Here is a 27443-nt window from a genome sequence, read left to right on the forward strand (position 1 = left end):
AAACTCGCTGGACATGAGCTGAGAGAAGCAAATGGGTAAAGGACTTTTGCCTGACAAAATCAAACACAAACGGACATTAAAATTCAGTTCCTCAAACGTTTCCTTAATCTGTCCTGGTGTGACAAATTAAAGAGAAGGCCACTATCTTCAAGGCCTCTTCATTGAGTGTTAAAGTCGAAGATGTGACAACAATCCCAGTCTCCCCTACAAATGTCAGATCACTTCTGTGTGTGTGTGAGAGAGAGAGAGAGAGTCCTGCCTCCCCGTGGTTTCCTGTTACAGTTCTGTGTGCGCTCCTACGCACAGTTTATGCGGTTGTTTCAGCAGTGAGTCTTTGCGCACAGCGGGCGCGCACCGCTCTCACGCTGCTGCGCTTTTTTCCTTCTCTCCGCTGGACGTTTTCTCGATGTGAATGAGAATCGGCACAAACTGGTGAGCATGGAGCGACAGCGCGCGTCTTTACACTTCCACGGAGTTCTGTGCGCGTTGGTGGCCGCTGCGCTCCTGGAGCCGGGGACCAACGGTAAGTTCTTTTTTTTTTTTTTTTTTTTTTTTTTTTTTTTACACACACAATCACAAACTTTTTTACACAGCACGCGAACTTCACTGAAGATCTTCTGTCTTCGCTTGCTTCAAACTAAAAGAAAGCATGGGTCGCGTGGGTTGGGCACCGGGCCCAGTACGCACGGCTCTGTGGAGAGCATGAAGAGCCGGGCGCGCGACAGGTGACTCACACGGTCAGCCGCTCGTGCGGGACCTGAAATGTTTCTGCACATACATCAGATCACATACACCTCAGTCTGTTGCACAGCAGACAGTGTGGTTCCAGTCCCATTTTCAACACGACAGCGCGTCACGTGCCGAGAAACTCGTCCCAAAAAGTCTGGAAACACCTGACATTTGATTTTAACGTGAGACACAGATACAAGTATTTTACATCATCATTAATTTGCATTTTCTTTTCTTTTCTTTTCTTTTTTTCTCAAATAGGCTAATAATTTCAGATTTGGCTCAGTTGTGTCACAAAATAACACTCCACCACACAGTTCACATCCTTAAGAGATTTAATCTGCAACTCAGAGTTTGTACCTCAGCCAAACCCAGCTCACATTCTGCATCATGGTTCACATCAGTGTCCTGCAGCTCCAAATGTGGGGCTGCAGGACGTTGCACTTTATTTACTTTATTATCTCTCACTGCTCTGTGTCACTGAGGTCAGGTCAGGTGAGGGAATATGAACCAATGTCGTGTCACTGCATCCACCACACCACTATGTCAGTGATCCATCTGAGTCTCCCGAAGTAACCATTCATTTGACACAGTCATTCCAGAGGAACCAGGGAACCTCCAAAGAGACCTGGTACCAAAGACATGCAGCCAAGACTCAACCAGACAGTAAAAGACAGGAAGCACCAGGACCCTAGAGACTTGGACCTTCATTCTCCTAAACACCTCTGTTCAGAGACCTCATGACTCCATAAGCTCTTCTCAGGTGTATCACATCCTCTGTTCAGTCTTCACTTGTTGGACCGGGTGATGGACTGGGTTTTTGTTTCGGGTTGTGGGAACAAGTAGCTTAGGTGCTTTTGTTGATGAGGAAAGATTTCCTGACCTTGAGTTTCTGGACAATGCTGTGATCTTTGCAGAATCATTGGACACTCTGATCGAAGCACTTGAGAAGCTGAGTGAGGAATCAGCCTGTCTGGACTTGTGATTGTCCTGGATCAAGACTGAGATTCAGGCTTTCAATGACTTCTTGGACTCAGCTATCAGAAGTGTATCTGTGCACAGTGAAAGTGCCTTTGAGAGACTGTCTTGAAGATACATTCATAAATAATCCAAGTTCCTGAACATGACCAATATTTAACACTGATCCATACGACATGTTTATTACATTTGGCTTAAAAATACATCAAAGTGTCAAAAAAAAAAGAAAAAAAAAAGAACAAAGAATAATTTCTCTGTGTTTTCTGGAGGATCAAAGGAAGAATTCTTTAAAGATTGGTTCTGATCCAAATCCAGCTGTGGATTCTGGATCGCTTTCTCTATACACTTTATTTTATGTCATGAAGGTTTTATTTATTGATTTATTTTGGGACACTTTGATCAGTTTTCTCATAAAAAAAATCCTCTGACTTCACCATGTCATTAATGACACATTCAGCAGGTGAATATTTGTTTAAATCCAGGTCCAGTTCAGGATCTGTTCCCGTGAAATATACACTTCTTGTATTGATCTAAATGATCAATCTTAAACTGGAGAAACTGGAGAATTGTTCCATGGTACACAGGTTCAGTTTGGGTCTTTCCTCCAATTTTGGATGAAACATTTCAGTTGTGATTAAATATTTGCGGCTGCAGTTCAGTATCGCTCTCTAATCATTAACTCTGCCAGTTTAACAGGATCGGACCCCACCCTACTGTTTGTTGCTGCCCTCCTCCCACAGTGGAGCCTATTTTCAACCCACATACCAAAAGGACTGTGTGGTCACGCTGCATTGTGTGTGTGTGAGAGACAAACACAGTCCCTGATTTCACATGAAGCCACAGTATTTAGAGCAAATACTAACCGAATAGTTAATTTGTCCTGATTTGTGTGTATCTGCTTTTTCAGCTTGAGTGAACACCGGCGGCTCCAGGCTTTTTGTTGTTGTTGTTTCCTGAGCTTGGTGGGGGCGTGAGTATTTAGTGGATGAGTCTGTAGTAAATGTGCTCATTGCATGCTTACATTCAACCGCTTATCCGGCATCGGGCCGCGGGGTAAATGTTAACATATGCATTTTAAAGTAAAATTTAAATGGCTATAACTGATAACAAATTTTAGCAGTTGGAAAAGGTCAGAATATAATCAAGATATGCAAAAACAAATACTCAAAAGTTAATAACTAAGGCATTGGAGAACCCAAGAGGTGTTACCACATATTAATCGTGTCTGCAGGGTGGATTAAGTGCAGTGTTCCACTCATCCACACCACATGATAAGCATTCCTTAAACCGTAGTACCTTGAAGTAGTTCAGAAACAGGAGATGAGTGGGATGGCTTACATGTTCTCGATGGCAATGTCGTCCAGGCCATGGTAGCCGACGCAGAGATGAAGAGTCTTATCCTTTATACGAGGTCTATTAGAAAAGTATCCGACCTTATTATTTTTTTCAAAAACCATATGGATTTGAATCACGTGTGATTACATCAGACATGCTTGAACCCTCGTGGGCATGCGAGAGTTTTTTCACGCCTGTTGGTTACGTCATTCGCCTGTGGGCAGTCTTTGAGTGAGGAGTCGCCCACCCTCTCGTCGTTTTTTCATTGTTTAGGAATGGCTCAGAGACTGCTGCTTTGTTTGATAAAATTTTTTCAAAACTGTAAGGCACAACTGAGTGGACACCACTGGATAAATTCAGCTGGTTTTCTGTAAAAATTTTAACGGCTGATGAGAGATTTTGGTCTGGTAGTGTCGCCATAAGGACGGCCCACGGCGCCTGACGGGGATCTGCGCTTCGAGGCGGCAGCGTCTCGCCGTTTCAAGTTGAAAACTTCCACATTTCAGGCTCTGTTGACCCAGTAAGTCGTCAGAGAACAGAGAACTTTCAGAAGAAGTCAGGCATGAGGAGTTTATTCGGACATTCCATTGTTAACAGACATTTTGTAATGAAAGAACGTGCGGGCAGAGTCGCATGTCAGGCCGGACCCGACCGCGGGGGGTCGCGACAGGAAAAACACCTCTGTTGGAAACCTTAACGGACAAGTTGGAACATGCCCAAGCTGTTAAACAATTTCTCAGTTACTCACTTGTTGAAAGCCATCAAAAGCCGCCTGAATTTTACAAATGGTTTTCAACACGGAGGTGTTTTTCCTGTCGCGGCGCACACAGATTCGCAGAGTCGTCACGGAAACGACTCGGTGAATTTGCGCGCACGTCTTTCATTAAAAAATGTCCTTAAACAGTGGAATGTCCGCATAAAGTCCTCATGCCGGCCTCTTCTGAATCTTCTCTGTTCTCTCATGACGTCCTGGGGGAATTAAGCCTTAAATTAGGATGTTTTCAGGTCGAAACAGGCCGACGATGGCACCTGGAAGCGCTGAGCGACATCCCGCTCCGTGGGAAGTCCTTACACTGACAGAAACACCCAGAAACATCTGTCATCAGCTGTTAAACTTTTCACCGAAAACCAGCTTAATTTCTCAAATAGTGTCCACTCGGATATTCCTCACAGGTCCAGAAAAATTTTTGATAAAGCAACGCGCGCCGTCTCGAGCAACGTGTGAAACAAAGGAATTCAGCCGAGAGGGCTGGACCACATCTCACTCAAGGCCTGCCCACAGGGAAATGACGTCACCGACACGCGTGAAAAAACTCACGCATGCGCACGAGGGTTCAAGCATGATTGGTGTAATCGCACGTCATTCAAATCCATATAGTTAAAAAAAAGTGTCGGTTTCTTATCTAATAGACCTCGTATCTGTGAAGTAAAATCCTGGTCCTGCATGAGATGAATGGCAATGATTCCAGCTGCCAGACCTGCCTAAATCTAGTCTGTCATAGATTTTTGCTGTAGAGTGGACAACATGAAGATGTCCTCTTGGCACCTGAGAGTTCAGAAAAGCCCGAAGAGGTCACTGGAGCACTGGGGAACTCAAAGGGAGACAGCAGAATACATGACAACACAGTGGTGACTCCAATCCCAGAACCCAACCAGGCTCCCAGTCCACATGTGGGGGTGGGGGGGTGGGGTGGGGGGGGGTGGCGTTTAGTGAGCCAATGATAACCAAGACTAACAGCATGCATAGAAGAACCAATGATGTGAAAGGAGATTGTCTCAAAATGGTTAACTGACAGAAGCTTCCCCAAGGGTCTGGTCCAATTGGTCAAGTGACACAGAACTCATCCATGCAGTATGTTGGTGGTGAGTGGCAAAGGTAGTACTGTGAACTGAACCAAGACCTGCAGTGCCAGGTGTCAGTCCATGAGATCTCCATCAGCCCCAGAGCTAATGAATACCCCGAACTCCGCAGAGTTATAAGCAGAGTCATCCTATAATGAGGGCTGTCCTGTAATCAGGGTTGTCTTATAAGCAAGGTCACCCTGTAATCAGGGTTGTCTTATAAGTAGGGTTGTCCTATAAGCAGGGTTGTCCTATAATGAGGGTCGTCCTGTAATCAGGGTTGTCTTATAAGCAGAGTTATCCTATAATCAGGGTTGCCTTATAAGCAGAGTTGTCCTATAATCAGGGTTGTCCTGTAATCAGGGTTGCCTTATAAGCGGGGTCGTCCTATAATCTTGTCAATATGGTCATTTTGCTTAGGCAAAAATAATATCATTGAAACTAGATGAAACACTATTTATCCTTTAGGAAAGGCCTTATTTGTTACAGGTTCATGTTGCATCTTACCGTCAGGTGGTAACATGCTAATAGCAGTCACTGAGATCATCAAGGTTTTCATTGGCCGGGCTGCCAAAAGGAAGCAGGTCACAGTAGCACAGCTTCCTTTCCGCACAGCAAAATATCAGCTTTCAATAATCACTCCTTCAGGAGCTATTAGTCGGTGTTAACGGTGGTCCACGCTTCCCTCCTCCACTTTCCTGTGACGCATCGAGCTCACGTTTGTTTTCATGCAGTAATTTCTACGCATGGAATTTGTCTGGAGATTTGGCAGATGTAAAAGAGAAAGTGTTTTAACAGCTGGAACAATGACCCACATTCTACCCTAGACCTTCAGTTACACTTTAAAGTATGGCACCAGGACAGTAACTGGGCCGGAACTTCAAAGTGAAGCTTTTCAAGATGCACTGATGTTTTAAACCCAGAAGACAAAATAAAAGTGGGGCTGATAAGATGTTTTTCCTTCACCATTATATATCACCACAAAGAGACTATCACAAGAAGGTAATAACAAAACAAACAGTGTTCAGTTAATGAGTGCACTCAGTGCACAGATATAACACAGCGTCATCTGCAAAAAGGATTCACCAAAAACTGTGGGATCCTCCTCCTGTGCTGCTGTGGTGCTTTGCTGCAGTAAATCACCAGATTTTATTTGTCTGTGGGGTTTTTGTTTCATGGCTGTAAGTTATTTCTTCACCGTCCTGCAGCCTATGAGTTGGAGAGAGTTTTAAGTCCAATTCCTGCCAAATGAGTCGCTGTGCGTGCTAACAATACCAACCAGGAAGTGATATTAAAGGATGATTGCTAAGGTTTGGCGTGTGGCAGAGAGTTGTGCTCCTCTGGATTGGCTCTGCAGAGATCGTGATTTTTCAGATAATGCAGACGCTACTTTGCACACTTGTTTTGTCTGCGGCTCAGGGTTCTGATTCGTTCAAACATCTCAGATTTATCAGTCTGACAGAACAGCTTCACTGGTTAAGATTCATACATGAACAACATATCGCAACATCCAAGTGCTGGTTTTCGGCTGAAATGTTGCTGTTACACTTAAAACGACACTCTGAGTGTGACCGACGACACCTCTGTCTGTGTTAGGACAGACTCAGGGTGTTGTGCCCGGAATGTCCCCGTCCAGCAGCCTGAGGCGGGTCTGAACATGTTTCAGGTCTGGCAGTGATCAGGGAGTCATAGCAGGCTGGAGCCAACAGATAAGATCTGACTGATTAGACGGGCAGCACGCAACAACGTGCTGCAATTGCTACTTTTCAACCTGCTTTATACGGCGGTGACACCCAACGGCGGAAGTGTCAAGACCTGCTCCCACCCAGATGTGAAGACCTCATTCTAAGGCAAGGCCATACATAATTATTGTATGGCCTTGCCTTACAATATAAAGCGCCTTGGGGCAACTGTTTGTTGTGATTTGGCGCTATATAAAAAAATTGATTGATTGATTGATTGATTGATCTGAAAACACACTGATTCTTTGACACACATAATGAACAGATGATATGAATACGACACTCTCATCCAATTACATTTTTACGCAAATCTGATTGGTTAATCGTGTGAGATTTCAGACCATAAAATATCGCATGGACGGTGGCAAAATATTAAAACCGTTTCACATTTGATGTGTTACTCTGCCCCCGGTTGCTGAATTACAGTCGCAAATAGCCGTTTTACCGGCTCAACTAACACGTCGCTGGTAAAACTCAATTTGCGACCATAAAATCCAGCATGAAAGTCCACAAATCATCAGACACAACAGGGTTATTCCCTAATTCTAGAAATGCTCATAAACACTGCTTCAAGGTACATTCGTTTTTTTTGTTGTTGTTTTTTTTTTTTTTTGTGCACGTCTAAATTATTGTAATGCTGCAGTACCACAGTGAGCTGTGGGGGCAGTATAACAGTGATGGCAGCACAATTACAGGAAGGCAACACAGAAGAAAATGCTAAAGTTTCAACAAACTGTCCACAACGGCAGTGGCATCACCAATAAGAAATCCCCCCGTCAGCCAGACATCGATTTCTAGCTGTTGCCAGGCAGCCGCCATCTTGCTTAGCGTTGTTACATATCATCGGGCATTGGATTAAATAGAAATTGATTATTCGCTGACTTAAACTTGAGTTAAAGTGATCTGAAAATGCCATTTTGTGCAGAGTTTGGGTGCTGCAACAAGCTGACAAAGAATTGTTGATCTGTATTCTGTAAAGTAGTGACTTCAGTTTTACTACCTGAATGCTTTGTCGTGAGAAATATTGCACCATTCTTTTAGTCTCAGTTTATCCCTTTTTAATTAGCCTCAGGTTTTTTTTGTCACATCAGGTTTTCCATCCTGAGATATTCTGTAAGAGAAAATTCATAGATGGAAATGTTTTTTCTCTCAGTTTGGTGGGTCACTTGACAGTCACTTTGACTTTGTATATTCTACTAATATAAGAATATACGCAAGTGAGATTAATCAATGAGAATATGTTAAATCCATATTCCAGTGTTGTGTTTTCAGATCCCGCTGGAGTGGAGCACACACGATCGGAGGTAACACACACACTTAAGGGGAAAACTTCAGTACCGGCAAAACTGACGGCCATGACTGTTCCGTTTTATTTATTTTGTTTGAGCGCTATGTAAAAGCGGCGCTTAAAGAGGAAAGCCTGCTAGTGCGCGAAGCTCTTACTTTCACCCCTGATTATTTCCTATCATTAACTTCATAATGAAATTAATTAAGGATCAGACTAGTATCTCGTTTCGTGGCAGACATCATGTGTTTGACAAACTGATGGTATTATTTTCTATCTTGATAAAGTTAATGACTTCAGTGGCTGGGATAGTATTAAACATAACAATAACAGCACAGTAACAGCACGGAAAATGCAGCTTTTCCCTGAAACTCTCTCTTGAGAACAATGATCATGCCCATTGATTTCTATTTATGTCTGGTTATTAGACGCTAACCAAGATGGCAGCTCTCTGGCTGAAATCTAGTGTGAGTAAATAGAAATGGCCAGAGATGACTGGGCACTAATCTGCCTCCTGCGGAGTAATTTTTAAATCTTCCATTGTAAGCTCGCCGCACAGTAAATGCATAACCTGACACTTGTTTCTTTTGTGTTAAAATAGTGAAAGTGAACCTGTTTGTGTCTTTGGGAACTCTGTCAGATTGGTCGAACAAATCAAAGCTGAAAGCTTCATGCTAACTAGCTGTTAGCTAGCGCGCTAACACAGCAGCCTGTGATGGAAAGCATTTGATTGCTTGGTTAAATCAATGTAAAGGTAATGCAATTTTTTTTTTTTAATTATTACAAGAAGTGTAATGAAAGGTAGTTATTACATCAATAAGGATGTGGTCACTTTCTTTAGGATATAGTTTCCTGCTAAACAGAACAATTGCTTTTCAAGAGCAATTCCAGGGTCGACCATCATCCACTTACCAAGTTGGTCGATTTGTATGTTGGTTGATTTGTATGATTAGCGTATTCTCAAGGTTGGCCATCCGGTCATTTAACCTCGGAGCAGGTTTTCTCGGTGAAAACATTGCCGAGCTCAATAAATGCATGTAATTTGGTCACTTTTCAAAGGGGTCAGACTCATCAGTAAAGTCAATTTAATGTACAGTGGTTCATTTCAGGTCATCTTAGTGAATAAATCTCACTGTTCGAGGCAATGATAGTTGTCAGCTGGCCGTTAGAAGGAAGTTAAAGCATACAGTCCAACAGTGTTGTCACCGAGGGGCCGGTCACGGAAGTACAAATTCTTGCCTTCAGATTGGCACGTGGGCGCCGACCTCAAGAATTAAAAAACATTTTAAAAATTCTGTTAAACAAAACTATGCAACATATGGAATTTTCTACACAAGAACAAAAAAAGTTGCACTGTTAAAAATTAAATGATGTATTTAGTTAATCTCATTCAGTCACACAACTCAGGTTTAAGCGTACACTCTAAGAAATAAAATGTTGAATTTAATTGGTAAAGTTAATGTAACTTTTTCCACATAACATTCTCAATTAAGTGCAAAACAACACTGTAGTTGAAATTAATTAAATCAAATGAAACATTATTACTTAAATCCCTAAAATTAACAATTGCAAGTATATTGAAAATAATAGTATTAATTACATTTAAAACCAGTGTTTCATTTCTTAGAGTGTATTTACTCCAACAGTAGAGCATAGTTTGAGTTTGGCATCTCGGCTCCGACCTCATCACTCCCTGCAGGTGCTTGCTTGTGATATTGGGGAGTGGTGATTTCATATACACATTTCCCCAGTCGGATCCCACAGGTGGATGGCGGGATGGAGGCGGGGCTGAGTCGCGGCAGTGACGTGGATGTAGCAGTTTGGCAGCATTTGACAGGCAGAAGGGGAACTGGGAAATTTGTATTTGAAATAGCCTGTCCAATTTGGAGGGAGTGTTTAGTTTATATAGACAGTGTGTTTTTGTAGGAAGTATCTGATAATTATGAGGTAATTATGTGTAGTGAGGCATGTCAGTGTGTATGGAATAAGAGCTGTTTATATTGTCTGCCTGAACTCACTCACAGGCTCACCTCATTTATGTCAACTGATTCCATAAGACTTGGTGGTTTAAATGGAAAACAAAATATGCAATTACTTGTAACAGTTCGTTACAAGGCGGTAAAATTGTAGCGTGTAGACCACTTCTGGCCATCAGGCTGCCAGTTTATGACCTTTGATCTCACAGCAGGAACTCGAATCAGATCAATCATGTGACTAGACTAGAATCAGTTTCAGCATATTCGCACACTGCTTAGAAACAAAATTGGATCTGTGTTACATGCAGGAATATTGATAAATCAAAACAAAATTTCTTTAATAACAAAACTAGTTATTAGTTGCAGGTCTGGTTTTACACCACAGCAAATGAATATGTCATTTAATTTAATATTTATAATTAGATTTTCTCCACCTGTTTGTAACATAGCCAGTTTTCACCAAGTTTAAATATAAAATCAGTCCCAGTATCTAAATTTTTCATTTTCAAGATTACCCTTTAAGCAAATTTACCCCCAAATTTAATGGAATCCATTTCAAGATATTCTTGGCATTTCAACCAATTTATGAAAACGTGTCTGCATTAATGTAACTTTTTTTCATAATTTAAAATGAGTTTCACTTTTCCCGACTCCACCTGTTTGACTAAATGTTACACAGAAAAAACTCAAACTCATTCTCATCAAATTTGTTCATTTTTATTTTTCATAATTCTGCTGTCAAATGCTGAAGGTCCTTCTTGTCTTTTTGCTACACTCCATTCCACTGCAATCTTTGAAAATATTGCTTTTACTTTATGATGGTTCTTCTTTTCACTGTTCCCTTTGTCGCGTCATTGTTTTCTTCCAAAAGCAACCTGACTGATTTGTTTTTGTGTTTTCTTCAGGTATGCTTCCTCCTTTTGGGATGCATCAACTGTGTAAATTCTGTGATGTGGAGCCTTCATCCTGTCATGGTACAGGAACCTGCATGACCAACTGCTCCATCAGCTCCACCTGTTTGGAGAAGGACGAGGTCTGTGTCGCAATCTGGTGCGTACCCAAAAACTGAATCTGTGTGGATGAGCTGTTACACCTCCATGCAATAACTTTCACTTCGTGAAGTTTCATTATCAGTAAACCAGCCAGTAAACCAGTATTGATCAGTACTTCTGGTATTTATATTGTGTATTTATATTGTATATTTGCAAACTGTTTTTCTTTTTTACTTTCACTTTTGATACTCTGTGTGCTTCTTACCCTGTTTGCTGCTACACAGTGCTGCTGGAACCTCAGTTTCCCTAATCTAACCTAACCTCAGTTTTAGCATGTTAGGATAAAAGAAAATCATGACAATGAGCTCAAAATATTGAGGCTGGGCTTGAATTTACGAATTTCTGGTAAATTCAAGTAAGTAAACCCAAGTAAGTTAGTAAAAATTAAGAAAGTAACTAAGAAAAGTAAGTAAGAAAGTAGGTAAGAAAATAAGTAAAAAGTAAGAAAAGCAAGTAAAAAGGTAGGTAAGAAAATAAGTACAAAAAAGTAAGAAAAGCAAATAAGAAGGTAGGTAAGAAAATAAGTAAGAAAAGTAAGTAAAAAGTAGGTAAGAAAGTAGGTTAAAAAGTATGTAAGTAAGAAAATTGCAAATCAACTGCATCTATATAGCGCATTTCCATCTGCATCACATGCTCAAAGCACTTTACAATAATGCCTCACATTCACCCTGATATCAGGGTGCGCTCACTGCACACCGGGAGCAACTAGGGGATTAAGGATCTTGCCCAAGGGCCCTTAGTGATTTTCCAGTCAGGCTGGGATTTGAACCGAGGATCCTCTGGTCTCAAGCCCAACGCTTAACTGCTAGACCATCACCTCCCCATGGAAGGAAAGTTAAAGTAGGTAAGAAAGTAAGAAAATAAGTAGGAATGTAAGTAAGTAAGAAATTAAAGTTTTTCAATGTTGCATGTTACTTAAAGCAGTGACTGGAGAAGAAACATAAAAATGACTGACTGACGTTCACAGTCCCAGAAGCTTGTTGTTATAGTGTCGGTCTGTAGATGTTTTGGTGGCTTTAACTGTGATGCTGCAACAGCAGAATCAAGACACAAATGTCTCTCCAATCACAGCCACTGGAGCTTGTTGGCATGAGTGTCTTGGTGGCTTCCCTCACTTGTCTCCACTGTGCGAGCTCATTCAGTTTCTGAAGACGGATTTCTCTAGATAGATTCACTGTGCTGCATCAAACTCTACATGTCTTCACAGTTGGTTTAATTAAGCCCTGTCACGTGTGTAACACATGAAGTGAACTTTTAGTGTGTGGGACGTATAACTGAAGTAATGAGCAAACTGTCCAAATACTTTTGGCCCAATAAAAATGCTGTAAGTTGCATTTTTCTCCTGATTTGTATTAAATTCTCCTCCAGTCAGAGCTGACATTTTGCACATTGAGCTCATATTATTTATTCTAAAATAACAAACTGTGTCAGTGTCCAAATACATTTGAACCCGAGTGCGTGTTTTTCAGGTGGAAGAATAGCAGCAGCTTCTATGTGGAGACTCTGTGCCACGACCCAGCCAGGCTGCTCTACGGGCTTCTGCTGGACGACTACAACAGCTCCACCTGTGTGATGAAGGAAAAGAACAGCACCCATGGGACGGTCCACCTGTGCGCCTGCACGGCCGAGGAGTGCAACAACAAGCTCTTCTTCTCCCCCAGTGAGTTCACAAAACCCTCCCCAGGTTGACCGGGTCGGGCTCAATATCAGAACCAGTCAAAGGGTTCAGGTGGTCCATCGCCCTTGTCATCATCATTATCAAGGCAATGACCTCTGACCCCATCCCATGGCTACATATATATATATATATTTTAGTGGATCAAAATTTGCATCTGGATCTGCACTAAATCCTGCACATTCATAGATATAACCAAATAAATGTGTCTGGTTTTTAAAAAATAAAACCCACGAAATATTTTCTGAGAAATCAAAATTAAAATAAAGTCTGGATTCACTCCTTCATCCAGACTCACTATAGTTTACTGACATATTTCAAAAATCAAATTCAAGTGAAATCTAAATGAAAAATGTGACAGCTGCTTTTTCTACAATCCTGCTGCCTGACAATAATAAGAACCATTACACTGTTCTGTAAAGTGGGCGGTCCTTAGAGGGTCTTAGTGGAACCGGATCGGGCTCAAATTCAGACTCCTTTGAGTTTCAAGCATTTGGGATGTCCACTTGAAATTTTGTGAAAATCTGATCCGTTTTGTTCCAGTTATCACAGGCATAGGAACGTGTGATTTGGTGTATTTCTTTATCCTTCTTCTGGGGATAATAAAAATATAATCTCCATGGCAACAGCTTTCCTCCTAGTAGAGCAACATCAAAGGCTAATCACTGTGCTAAAGTCACATGAGAACCTGTGAGCCACAGTTTGTGTGTTTTTCTCCCCGCACCTGATGGAGGAAGAGCAGAGGTCATCTGATGACCTCTGATTGTTTGTGGTCAAAAAATCTTAATGCACATGAGGAATTTACATTTGGAGTTCAGCTCTTCTTCAAAAATTAAATTTCCAAAAATCTTTTTGTGGGGGTGCAGACTTGCTTTCTGATGTCATAAAGATGGGCTATATCTACAACCACTGGCAAAAATTATGGAATCACCGGCCTCGGAGGATGTTCATTCAGTTGTTTAATTTTGTAGAAAAAAAGCAGATCACAGACATGACACAAAACTAAAGTCATTTCAAATGGCAACTTTCTGGCTTTAAGAAACACTATAAGAAATCCGGAAAAAAAATTGTGGCAGTCAGTAACGGTTACTTTTTTAGACCAAGCAGAGGGAAAAAAATATGGAATCACTCAATTCTGAGGAAAAAATTATGGAATCATGAAAAAGAAAAGAACGCTCCTGTTGTGAAAGTGTAAGAGCACGGACCCACAACAGGGGGCGCAAATGAACGGACAATGGACAAGGCCAAATACAACACTTTACTGTTGTGAAATTGCACAACAACAACGACAGATTACAATATGAACTCCAATATACACAGTGTTATGTGGGCAGGCTCGAAGATAGGAGACGTCAGTCCAAGTCGGCCTCGGCCTCCTTTAGCAGTAATGGTACTTGTTAATAAGTGTAGCTTATTCGTAGCTTTGGAGGCCAGGCTGGGCGAATTGGAGACTCGGCTCCGCACCGTGGAAAATTCTACAGCTAGCCAGGCCCCTGTAGTCGGTGCGGACCAAGGTAGCTTAGCCGCCGTTAGTTCCCCCCTGGCAGATCCCGAGCAGCCGGGAAAGCAGGCTGACTGGGTGACTGTGAGGAGGAAGCGTAGCCCTAAACAGAAGCCCCGTGTACACCGCCAACCCGTTCACATTTCTAACCGTTTTTCCCCACTCGACGACACACCCGCCGAGGATCAAACTCTGGTTATTGGCGACTCTGTTTTGAGAAATGTGAAGTTAGCGACACCAGCAACCATAGTCAATTGTCTTCCGGGGGCCAGAGCAGGCGACATTGAAGGAAATTTGAAACTGCTGGCTAAGGCTAAGCGTAAATTTGGTAAGATTGTAATTCACGTCGGCAGTAATGACACCCGGTTACGCCAATCGGAGGTCACTAAAATTAACATTAAATCGGTGTGTAACTTTGCAAAAACAATGTCGGACTCTGTAGTTTTCTCTGGGCCCATCCCCAATCGGACCGGGAGTGACATGTTTAGCCGCATGTTCTCCTTGAATTGCTGGCTGTCTGAGTGGTGTCCAAAAAATGAGGTGGGCTTCATAGATAATTGGCAAAGCTTCTGGGGAAAACCTGGTCTTGTTAGGAGAGACGGCATCCATCCCACTTTGGATGGAGCAGCTCTCATTTCTAGAAATCTGGCCAATTTTCTTAAATCCTCCAAACCGTGACTATCCAGGGTTGGGACCAGGAAGCAGAGTTGTAGTCTTACACACCTCTCTGCAGCTTCTCTCCCCCTGCCATCCCCTCATTACCCCATCCCCGTAGAGACGGTGCCTGCTCCCAGACCACCAATAACCAGCAAAAATCTATTTAAGCATAAAAATTCAAAAAGAAAAAATAATATAGCACCTTCAACTGCACCACAGACTAAAACAGTTAAATGTGGTCTATTAAACATTAGGTCTCTCTCTTCTAAGTCCCTGTTGGTAAATGATATAATAATTGATCAACATATTGATTTATTCTGCCTAACAGAAACCTGGTTACAGCAGGATGAATATGTTAGTTTAAATGAGTCAACACCACCGAGTCACACTAACTGTCAGAATGCTCGTAGCACGGGCCGGGGCGGAGGATTAGCAGCAATCTTCCATTCCAGCTTATTAATTAATCAAAAACCCAGACAGAGCTTTAATTCATTTGAATGCTTGTCTCTTAGTCTTGTCCATCCAAATTGGAAGTCCCAAAAAACAGTTTTATTTGTTATTATCTATCGTCCACCTGGTCGTTACTGTGAGTTTCTCTGTGAATTTTCAGACCTTTTACCTGACTTAGTGCTTAGCTCAGATAAGATAATTATAGTGGGCGATTTTAACATCCACACAGATGCTGAGAATGACAGCCTCAACACTGCATTTAATCTATTATTAGACTCTATTGGCTTTGCTCAAAAAGTAAATGAGTCCACCCACCATTTTAATCATATCTTAGATCTTGTTCTGACTTATGGTATGGAAATAGAAGACTTAACAGTATTCCCTGAAAACTCCCTTTTGTCTGATCATTTCTTAATAACATTTACATTTACTCTGATGGACTACCCAGCAGTAGGGAATAAGTTTCATTACACTAGAAGTCTTTCAGAAAGCGCTGTAACTAGGTTTAAGGATATGATTCCTTGTTTATGTTCTCTAATGCCATATAACAACACAGTGCAGAGTAGCTACCTAAACTCTGTAAGGGAGATAGAGTATCTCGTCAATAGTTTTACATCCTCATTGAAGACAACTTTGGATGCTGTAGCTCCTCTGAAAAAGAGAGCTTTAAATCAGAAGTGTCTGACTCCGTGGTATAACTCACAAACTCGTAACTTAAAGCAGATAACCGTAAGTTGGAGAGGAAATGGCGTCTCACTAATTTAGAAGATCTTCACTTAGCCTGGAAAAAGAGTCTGTTGCTCTATAAAAAAGCCCTCCGTAAAGCTAGGACATCTTTCTACTCATCACTAATTGAAGAAAATAAGAACAACCCCAGGTTTCTTTTCAGCACTGTAGCCAGGCTGACAAAGAGTCAGAGCTCTATTGAGCTGAGTATTCCATTAACTTTAACTAGTAATGACTTCATGACTTTCTTTGCTAACAAAATTTTAACTATTAGAGAAAAAATTACTCATAACCATCCCAAAGACGTATCGTTATCTTTGGCTGCTTTCAGTGATGCCGGTATTTGGTTAGACTCTTTCTCTCCGATTGTTCTGTCTGAGTTATTTTCATTAGTTACTTCATCCAAACCATCAACATGTTTATTAGACCCCATTCCTACCAGGCTGCTCAAGGAAGACCTACCATTGTTTAATGCTTCGATCTTGGATATGATCAATCTATCTTTGTTAGTTGGCTATGTACCACAGGCTTTTAAGGTGGCAGTAATTAAACCATTACTTAAAAAGCCATCACTTGACCCAGCTATCTTAGCTAATTATAGGCCAATCTCCAACCTTCCTTTTCTCTCAAAAATTCTTGAAAGGGTAGTTGTAAAACAGCTAACTGATCATCTGCAGAGGAATGGTCTATTTGAAGAGTTTCAGTCAGGTTTTAGAATTCATCATAGTACAGAAACAGCATTAGTGAAGGTTACAAATGATCTTCTTATGGCCTCGGACAGTGGACTCATCTCTGTGCTTGTTCTGTTAGACCTCAGTGCTGCTTTTGATACTGTTGACCATAAAATTTTATTACAGAGATTAGAGCATGCCATAGGTATTAAAGGCACTGCGCTGCGGTGGTTTGAATCATATTTGTCTAATAGATTACAATTTGTTCATGTAAATGGGGAATCTTCTTCACAGACTAAAGTTAATTATGGAGTTCCACAAGGTTCTGTGCTAGGACCAATTTTATTCACTTTATACATGCTTCCCTTAGGCAGTATTATTAGATGGCATTGCTTAAATTTTCATTGTTAGGCAGATGATACCCAGCTTTATCTATCCATGAAGCCAGAGGACACACACCAATTAGCTAAACTGCAGGATTGTCTTACAGACATAAAGACATGGATGACCTCTAATTTCCTGCTTTTAAACTCAGATAAAACTGAAGTTATTGTACTTGGCCCCACAAATCTTAGAAACATGGTGTCTAACCAGATCCTTACTCTGGGTGGCATTACCCTGACCTCTAGTAATACTGTGAGAAATCTTGGAGTCATTTTTGATCAGGATATGTCATTCAAAGCGCATATTAAACAAATATGTAGGACTGCTTTTTTGCATTTACGCAATATCTCTAAAATCAGAAAGGTCTTGTCTCAGAGTGATGCTGAAAAACTAATTCATGCATTTATTTCCTCTAGGCTGGACTATTGTAATTCATTATTATCAGGTTGTCCTAAAAGTTCCCTAAAAAGCCTTCAGTTAATTCAAAATGCTGCAGCTAGAGTACTGACGGGGACTAGAAGGAGAGAGCATATCTCACCCATATTGGCCTCTCTTCATTGGCTTCCTGTTAATTCTAGAATAGAATTTAAAATTCTTCTTCTTACTTATAAGGTTTTGAATAATCAGGTCCCATCTTATCTTAGGGACCTCGTAGTACCATATCACCCCAATAGAGCGCTTCGCTCTCAGACTGCAGGCTTACTTGTAGTTCCTAGGGTTTGTAAGAGTAGAATAGGAGGCAGAGCCTTCAGCTTTCAGGCTCCTCTCCTGTGGAACCAGCTCCCAATTCAGATCAGGGAGACAGACACCCTCTCTACTTTTAAGATTAGGCTTAAAACTTTCCTTTTTGCTAAAGCTTATAGTTAGGGCTGGATCAGGTGACCCTGAACCATCCCTTAGTTATGCTGCTATAGACGTAGACTGCTGGGGGGTTCCCATGATGCACTGTTTCTTTCTCTTTTTGCTCTGTATGCACCACTCTGCATTTAATCATTAGTGATCGATCTCTGCTCCCCTCCACAGCATGTCTTTTTCCTGGTTCTCTCCCTCAGCCCCAACCAGTCCCAGCAGAAGACTGCCCCTCCCTGAGCCTGGTTCTGCTGGAGGTTTCTTCCTGTTAAAAGGGAGTTTTTCCTTCCCACTGTAGCCAAGTGCTTGCTCACAGGGGGTCGTCTTGACCGTTGGGGTTTTACATAATTATTGTATGGCCTTGCCTTACAATATAAAGCGCCTTGGGGCAACTGTTTGTTGTGATTTGGCGCTATATAAAAAAATTGATTGATTGATTGATTGAAGTCGAACCGGAACCACACGATTTCCACCGCCACCGAACCCCGGGAATACTGGAGCCGCCAAGTCCCGAACTCCCAGGTGGCCACTGCCTACGCGTGTCGGATCTGGTACTGCTGGCGAGGAGCAAACACAGTTAGAAGTGGGTGCGTGTGCACCCAGCAACACGTATGGTGGGAAATCACCTCCACCTCTCGTCAAAAAAAGGAACAGAGTAAATGCTGTCCAAGTCACACAAGCAACAGTTATTCCACAATACAGTCAGCTGAGAATTTACCTCTTCGTAGAGCGATATCTCGGCAATGAGGTGGAGATGCCGTCTTGCTGATATACCACTGAAGATCAGATGATTGATGACAGCTGTCGTCGGTGATAAGTGACAGCTGTCACCCCGGCTGCTCCTGTGAGGCGGCAGCGCCCTCTGGTGCCTGGAGCCCGCACTCCAGGCAGGGCGCCCTCTGGTGGTGGTGGGCCAGCAGTACCTCCTCTTCAGCGGCCCACACAACAGGACCCCCCCCTCAACGGGTGGCGGCGGTAAAAGTCGGCCAGGAGGGCCGGGTCCAGGATGAAGCTCTTCTTCACCCCGGAGCGTTCTTCGGGGCCGTACCCCTCCCAGTCCACCAAATACTGGAAGCCCCGGCCCATCCGTCGGACATCCAAAAGCCGGCGCACTGTCCAAGCCGGCTCGCCATCGATGATCCGGGCAGGAGGTGGTGTCGGACCCGGAGTGCAGAGGGGTGAGGTGTGATGCGGTTTAATCCTTGACACGTGGAACACGGGATGGATCCGCAGTGAGGCCGGAAGCTGAAGCCTCACTGCGGCGGGACTGATGACCTTGAGGATCTTGAATGGACCTATGTACCGTTCCTGTAATTTTGGGGAGGCCACTTGCAGTGGAATGTCCTTAGTTGACAACCACACTTCCTGCCCAGGACGATACGTAGGAGCCAGGGTCCGCCGCCTTTGTCCTCATCCGGGCCCTTAGCAAAGCAGAACGGGTGGCACGCCACACCCGACGGCACGTCCGCAGGTGGGCCTGGACCGAGGGCACACCGACCTCTCCCTCAACCACCGGGAACAACGGGGGTTGATACCCCAGACACACCTCAAAAGGGGAGAGGCCGGTGGCGGACGACACTTGGCTGTTGTGGGCATACTCGATCCAGGCCAGATGGGTACTCCAGGCCGCCGGGTGCGCAGCTGTCACGCAACGCAGGGTCTGCTCCATCTCTTGGCCCATTGGTTTGGGGATGATACCCGGATGAGAGACTGACCGTGGCCCCCAGTTCCCGGCAGAAGCTCCTCCAGACGTGCGAGGAGAACTGGGGACCGCGATCGGAGACAATGTCTGTTGGAATCCCATGCAGCCGGACGACGTGGTGGACCAGGAGGTCCGCTGTCTCCTGGGCTGTTGGGAGCTTCGGGAGGGCCACGAAGTGGGCCGCCTTGGAGAATCGGTCCACTATCGTGAGAATGGTGGTGTTGCCCTGGGACGGCGGGAGGCCCGTGACAAAATCCAGGCCGATGTGGGACCAGGGGCGATGAGGCATGGGCAGCGGCTGTAGCAATCCCGAGGCCTTGCGATGGTCGGCCTTGCCCCTGGCGCAGGTGGTACAGGCCTGGATATAATCCCGGACGTCGGCCTCCAGGGACGCCCACCAGAAGCGCTGCCGGACAACTGCCACGGTTCTTCGCACCCCTGGATGACAGGAGAGCTTAGAGCCGTGACAGAAGTCCAGGACTGCAGCCCTAGCTTCTGGTGGGACGTAGAGTCTATTCTTCGGCCCGGTTCCGGGGTCCGGGCTTCGTGCCAGGGCCTCCCGGACGGTTCTCTCTACGTCCCAGGTGAGGGTGGCCACGATAGTGGACTCCAGGATGATGGGTTCCGGTGGATCCGACAACTCCGTTTTGACTTCGTCTTCATGTACCCGGGACAAAGCATCCGATCTCTGGTTTTTGGTCCCGGGACGGTAGGTGATCCGGAAGTCAAAACGGCCGAAAGAACAGTGACCAGCGGGCTTGCCTGGGATTCAGCCGCTTGGCGGTCCTGATATACTCCAGGTTCCGGTGGTCAGTGAAAACCGTGAATGGCACGGACGTTCCCTCCAACAGATGTCTCCACTCTTCAAGAGCCTCTTTCACCGCAAGGAGTTCTTGATTGCCGACGTCATAGTTCCGTTCGGCCGGGGTCAACCTGCGGGAAAAATAGGCACACGGGTGAAGGACCTTATCGGTCTTCCCGCTCTGGGACAGCACAGCTCCTATCCCTGAGTCCGAGGCGTCCACTTCAACCACTAACTGGCGGCTAGGATTGGGCTGCACCAGAACTGGTGCAGACGAGAAGCGCCGTTTCAACTCCTTGAACGCGGCATCGCAACGATCCGACCAGGTGAAGGGGACTTTTGGTGAGGTCACGGCTGTCAGGGGGCTAACTACCTGACTGTAGCCCTTAATGAACCTCCTGTAGAAATTAGCAAAGCCGAGGAACTGTTGCAGCTTCCTACGGCTTGTGGGTTGGGGCCAGTCTCTCACCGCCGCAACCTTGGCCGGATCAGGAGCGACGGAGTTGGAGGAGATGATAAATCCCAGGAAGGACAAAGATGTGCAGTGGAACTCACACTTCTCGCCCTTCACAAACAGCCGGTTCTCCAACAACCGCTGCAGGACCTGACGTACATGTCGGACATGGGTCTCAGGATCCGGAGAAAAGATGAGTATATCGTCCAGATATACGAAGACGAATCGGTGCAGGAAATCCCGCAAGACATCATTAACCAAAGCTTGGAACGTCGCAGGGGCGTTTGTAAGACCGAACGGCATGACCAGGTACTCAAAGTGGCCTAAAGGGGTGTTAAATGCCGTCTTCCACTCGTCTCCCTTCCGGATCCGAACCAGGTGATACGCATTTCTAAGATCTAGCTTGGTGAATATTCGGGCTCCATGCAGGGGCGTGAACACCGAATCCAACAGGGGCAACTGGTATCGATTACGAACCGTGATTTCGTTCAGTCCCCTGTAATCAATGCATGGACGAAGTCCGCCATCTTTTTTACCCACAAAAAAGAAACCTGCACCCATCGGGGAGGTGGAATTCCGGATCAACCCGGCGGCTAAAGAGTCCCGGATGTAAGTCTCCATTGATTCGCGCTCAGGCCGTGAGAGGTTGTACAGCCTGCTGGACGGGAACTCACCGCCTGGAACCAAATCAATGGCACAATCGTACGGACGGTGGGGGGGAAGGGTGAGCGCCAGATCCTTGCTGAACACATCCACAAGGTCGTGGTACTCCACCGGCACCGTCCCTAGATTGGGTGGGACTCTGACCTCCTCCTTAGCCTGAGAACCGGGAGGTACCGAGGAACCTAAACATACCCGATGGCAGGTCTCGCTCCACTGAACCACTACCCCGGACGGCCAATCGATCCGGGGATTGTGTTTCAACATCCAGGGGAACCCCAAGATCACACGGGAGGTAGTCGGAGTCACAAAAAACTCGATCTCCTCCCGGTGATTTCGTGACACCACCAGAGTTACAGGTGGTGTCCTATGTGTGATTGGAGGGAGGAGGGAGCCATCTAGTGCTCGTACCTGCACAGGCAAGGTAAGAGCCACCAGAGGGAGCCCTATCTCCCTGGCCCATCCGCTGTCTAACAGATTCCCTTCAGAGCCCGTGTCCACCAGTGCTGGGGCCTTCAGGGTTAAATCCTCATACAGGATTGTAACTGGGAGTCGTGTGGCAATGTGGGTGTGTCCCACGTGAATGTCTCGGCCCACCCCTAGCCCAGTTTCCAGGGGCGGGCGTTGGTGTTTTAACCACTCGGGGCAGTCTCTTACCTGATGCTCTATCGAGCCACAAACAAAACATGCTCCGCGGGCCAGCCTCCTCTGTCTATCTGATGCCCTAAATGTGGCCCTGCTCGTGTCCATAGCTTCGTCAGCAGGGGGAGCTGTCACCACACGGAGCGCAGGGGCCGTGGAGCGTGGGGAGGGCGGAACGCGGTCGGAACCGGAAGGGAGAGGGACGACGCGTGCCCGGCCACGCCCTTCATCTCGTTCCCGACGGCGTTCTTCTAACCGATTGTCTAATCGTATGACGAGATCGATAAGCCCGTCTAAATCCCGCGGTTCGTCCTTAGCCACCAGGTGCTCCTTTAGAACCAGTGACAGTCCGTTTACAAAGGTGGCGCGGAGGGCAGTGCTATTCCAGCCGGACCTCGCAGCCGCGATGCGGAAGTCGACTGCATAAGCAGCTGCACTCTGGCGCCCCTGTCTCATTGACAGCAGCACGGCTGAAGCGGTCTCACCTCTATTTGGGTGATCGAACACTGTTCTGAACTCCCTCACAAACCCATCATACACCTGAAGGAGCCGTGAATTCTGCTCCCAGAGCGCTGTAGCCCAAGCGCGTGCCTCACCACGAAGCAGATTTATGACATAAGCTACTTTATTAGCATCAGTCGCGTACATAACGGGATGTTGTGCGAAGACGAGTGAACACTGCATAAGGAAATCAGCGCATTTCTCCACACAACCGTCGTACGGCTCTGGCGGGCTTATGTATGCTTCCGGGGATGGTGGGAGGGGTCGTTGAACGACCTGTGGAATGTCATTGTTTTGCACAGGGTCCACAGGAGGGAGAGCCGCAGCTTCGCCCTGAGGGCGCGCTTCCACCTGTGCGGCGAGAGCCTCCACCCTGCGGTTAAGGAGGACGTTCTGCTCGGTCATTAGATCCAACCGAGCCGTAAAAGCGGTGAGGATTCGCTGCAACTCACTGATCATTCCTCCTGCGGCCGCCTGTGCGCCCTGTTCTTCCATTGGCCGTTCAACAGCCGGTTGACGCCCCTCGGGATCCATGACGATGGCCGAGATATCCTGTTGTGAAAGTGTAAGAGCACGGACCCACAACAGGGGGCGCAAATGAACGGACAATGGACAAGGCCAAATACAACACTTTACTGTTGTGAAATTGCACAACAACAACGACAGACTACAATATGAACTCCAATATACACAGTGTTATGTGGGCAGGCTCGAAGATAGGAGACGTCAGTCCAAGTCGAACCGGAACCACACGATTTCCACCGCCACCGAACCCCGGGAATACTGGAGCCGCCAAGTCCCGAACTCCCAGGTGGCCACTGCCTACGCGTGTCGGATCTGGTACTGCTGGCGAGGAGCAAACACAGTTAGAAGTGGGTGCTTGTGCACCCAGCAACACGTATGGTGGGAAATCACCTCCACCTCTCGTCAAAAAAAGGAACAGAGTAAATGCTGTCCAAGTCACACAAGCAACAGTTATTCCACAATACAGTCAGCTGAGAATTTACCTCTTCGTAGAGCGATATCTCGGCAATGAGGTGGAGATGCCGTCTTGCTGATATACCACTGAAGATCAGATGATTGATGACAGCTGTCGTCGGTGATAAGTGACAGCTGTCACCCCGGCTGCTCCTGTGAGGCGGCAGCGCCCTCTGGTGCCTGGAGCCCGCACTCCAGGCAGGGCGCCCTCTGGTGGTGGTGGGCCAGCAGTACCTCCTCTTCAGCGGCCCACACAACAGCTCCAACACATCACTAGTATTTTGTTGCACCACCTCTGGCTTTTATAACAACTTGCAGTCTCTGAGGCATGGACTTAAAGGAGTGACAAACAGTACTCTTCATCAGTCTGGCTCCAACTTTCTCTGATTGCTGTTGCCAGAAAATATTGATGATGTAATGACAGCCATCTCCCCAGTGCCTTTACCTGACATGCAGCCCCATATCATCAATGACTGTAGACATTTTCATGTTCTCTTCAGGCAGTCATCTTTATAAATCTCATTTGAACGGCACCAAACAAAAGTTCCAGCATCATCACCTTGCCCAATGCAGATTCGAGATTCATCACTGAATATGACTTTCATCCAGTCATCCACAGTCCACAATTGGTTTTCCTTAGCCCATTGTAACCTTGTTTTTTTTCTGTTTAGGTGTTAATGATGGCTTTCATTTAGCTTTTCTGTATGTAAATCCCATTTCCTTTAGGCGGTTTCTTACAGTTCGGTCACAGACGTTGACTCCAGTTTCCTCCCATTCGTTCCTCATTTGTTTTGTTGTGCATTTTCGATTTTTGAGACTTATTGCTTTAAGTTTTCTGTCTTGACGCTTTGATGTCTTCCTTGGTCTACCAGTATGTTTGCCTTTAACAACCTTCCCATGTTGTTTGTATTTGGTCCAGAGTTTAGACACAGCTGACTGTGAACAACCAACATCTTTAGCAACATTGCGTGATGATTTACCCTCTTTTAAGAGTTTGATAATCCTCTCCTTTGTTTCAATTGACATCTCTCGTGTTGGAGCCATGATTCATGTCAGTCCACTTGGTGCAACAGCTCTCCAAGGTGTGTTCACTCCTTTTTAGATGCAGACTAACGAGCAGATCTGATTTGATGCACGTGTTAGTTTTGGGGATGAAAATTTACAGGGTGATTCCATAATTTATTCCTCAGAATTGAGTGATTCCATATTTTTTTCCTCTGCTTGGTCTAAAAAAGTAACTGTTACTGACTGCCACAATTTTTTTTCCTGATTTCTTATAGTGTTTCTTAAAGCCAGAAAGTTGCCATTTGAAATGACTTTAGTTTTGTGTCATGTCTGTGATCTGCTTTTTTTCTACAAAATTAAACAATTGAATGAACATCCTCCGAGGCTGGTGATTCCATAATTTTTGCCAGGGGTTGTATACTTTGGACAGGCTGTTGGGTCATGGCAGATTAAAGTGCTCTCTAAGGGTCTTCTCCTCACCTGTACTAACTGACAGAGCCATGTGGAGGTTTGGAAGCAGGAACCTCATATCCTGGTTGACAGGTTCTGATTTTAGTTTGTGGAAAAACGGTCCTTTAGTGAAGTGATCCATTTTTGGTGCGGGTGATCTGGATCTGCCTGCTGCACTGTGGCTACAGTCAGAGTTGACTTTCTTTGATATCAGTCTTCTTCTCTTATGACAGGAAGGAAAGTTTTTTGTGTGTTTTCTGTGTTTTATATAAAAAAATCAATGGGAACCTTGTTTCCAATCATTAACTAATTTTTTTCATTCTGTTCTGTTCTTGAGGAAGATTTTCTTCAATCCAGTTCAGAATTGCATCATTATTTCCACGATCGAAACACTTCCTGGTGAGCGACCGCATGGATTTTTCAGCTGCTGCAGCTTCCTTTGCTTTCAGAGTAACCAGCGGTTTATCTTTTATTAACCATTAACTCATCGTTCCTCACACACCCACAGAAAAGGAAAGTCTGCATGTGTTTTGGCGTGGAAAGTTGCCCAGGTTGACGTTGTCATCACAAACAGGACGTGGAAACGTGTTGTTTGTGTTGCGTGTAAACACTGGCGAGGGAATGGCAGCCGCGGGCGCGGGCGTGGGCATGGGCGTGGGCGTGGGCGTGGTCTTACAGATGCAGATGGGTGTTTGTTTGAGAAGAAACTCTGTTTGTGGCTGTGCGCAGCAGCCACGCTGGAAAGCTCAGACGTGTGGTTTCCTGTCTGTGTCCAAGTCAAATCAGAACCATCTCCAGCACGTGGCCAGCAGGCCTCGCACATGCACACCTCCACGGGACTGGAGCTCAGAGTGCAACTTTCACCCGCACAGTGATTAAAGACACGCTGGAGCTCACTCAATGGGACACTGACAATAACAGAACGTCTTATTTATTATTAGCTATTTAATGAGAAAAATGTAAAAAGTTTAACATATTTCTTCATTTTGACCAGATAAATGTTTAACTTTATCCTTTTAACTTTGTGTTTTTCACCGTTGGAGGCCCATTCCTTTTCATGTTTTATCCTGATCACTCATCTTTGATCCTGACACTATATCTTGATTGCTGAAGTTTAATGTTGATCATGCAAGTTTGACCCTGATAATTAATCTTTGATCCTGACTTTGTATTTTGATTATTGAACTTTGATCACGATCACTTATCTTTTATTGTGATTTCTAGAACCAAAACACTGGTCCTCATTGAACCTGAACCTACATCCTGATAGCTGAAAATTCATCCTGACATTACATTCCTAAAGCTGATCCTGATCACTGTGCTTTGATCCTGAGTTTATATCCAGAACGTTGATCCTGATCATTGATCTTTGATTCTGACCTTATATCCTAATTGCTCAACTTTGATATTGATCACTTATCTTTGATACTGACCATAGATCTAGAACTTGACCTCACCTGACCTTGCCATCGGGTTTACTAAACTTTGATGCTGATCTTTGATCTTCCTGACCACTCTTGTTTGATTCTGATTGCTCATCATGTCGGTTTTGGACTTTATGTCTTGGCTGCTATTTGCCCAACAGCACAATTTAAAAAACCTCACCAACCAAACAAACTGTGTATCCGAGGATCTGAAACACGTCTTTAGTGAAAAATGTGTTTGTTTGTTGTTCAGAGGTTCACATGTTGTGATCTAACTGTCACTGTTTGGAGTCTTAGAAGCATATTTTTTGTCACTGATCATGTGATGGACGTGTGGTTGTTTGAGGCTCGTAGCCTGAGGACGAGGCCGCGGTTGTTTCCTTCTCTTACAGGATAGTGTCTTTATTTGCTGGACGACTGCCACCGCAAATTCTCATGACGTGTTTGTGAAGGTATTTGGGCGTTTGATTTATTGCTCACACGCTCGCTCGCTCCAAACGTGATCACACAACAGCAAACACTAACAGGTTTTCAGGCAAAAGTGTCAGCGTGTCAGCATGTCGAGTCGAGTCAGTGAGTCAACGTGTCAGTGATGCAGCAAGCCAACAAGTGAGCGTGTCAACGTCTCAGTGATTCAACGTCTCAGCGAGTCAATGTGTCAACGAGTCAGCAAGTCAACAAGTCAGTGAGCCAACGAGTCAGTCAATGAGTCAATGTGTTACCAAGTCAACGTGTCGGTAATTCAACTTGTCAGTGAGTCACAGCGGTGAGAAGATGCTCACAAGAAAAAGCAGTGTCAGCTAAACAATGTGATCTCTACAAAATCAGGAATGAATGAACTGAGGAAGCACTACTTTGATGATCTTTGTGGATCATCAAAGTGAAGGCGGGCGTTTGTGACATCAGAGTGTGACTTTGATCTGGCTGTGACTCTTACATTCATTAAACAGTATTCGAGATGGTTTCAAATTTT

The 27443-nt window shown here is 44.8% G+C and overlaps 1 protein-coding gene across 1 annotated transcript in view; it reads left to right on the forward strand.

Moving 5' to 3' along the window:
• The first annotated feature begins 290 nt into the window (after positions 1-290).
• LOC117513644 (TGF-beta receptor type-2-like) overlaps positions 291-27443 on the forward strand; it is an 85038-nt gene continuing 57885 nt past the window's right edge. The window contains exons 1-3 of the mRNA XM_034173877.1: positions 291-523; positions 10793-10937; positions 12409-12599. Of these exons, the coding sequence (XP_034029768.1) occupies positions 439-523; positions 10793-10937; positions 12409-12599 (421 nt within the window). The 5' untranslated portion in view covers positions 291-438. The remainder of the gene's footprint in view (positions 524-10792; positions 10938-12408; positions 12600-27443) is intronic.

This window comes from Thalassophryne amazonica, chromosome 7 (genome assembly GCF_902500255.1).
Source record: "Thalassophryne amazonica chromosome 7, fThaAma1.1, whole genome shotgun sequence".
Lineage (NCBI taxonomy): Eukaryota > Metazoa > Chordata > Actinopteri > Batrachoidiformes > Batrachoididae > Thalassophryne > Thalassophryne amazonica.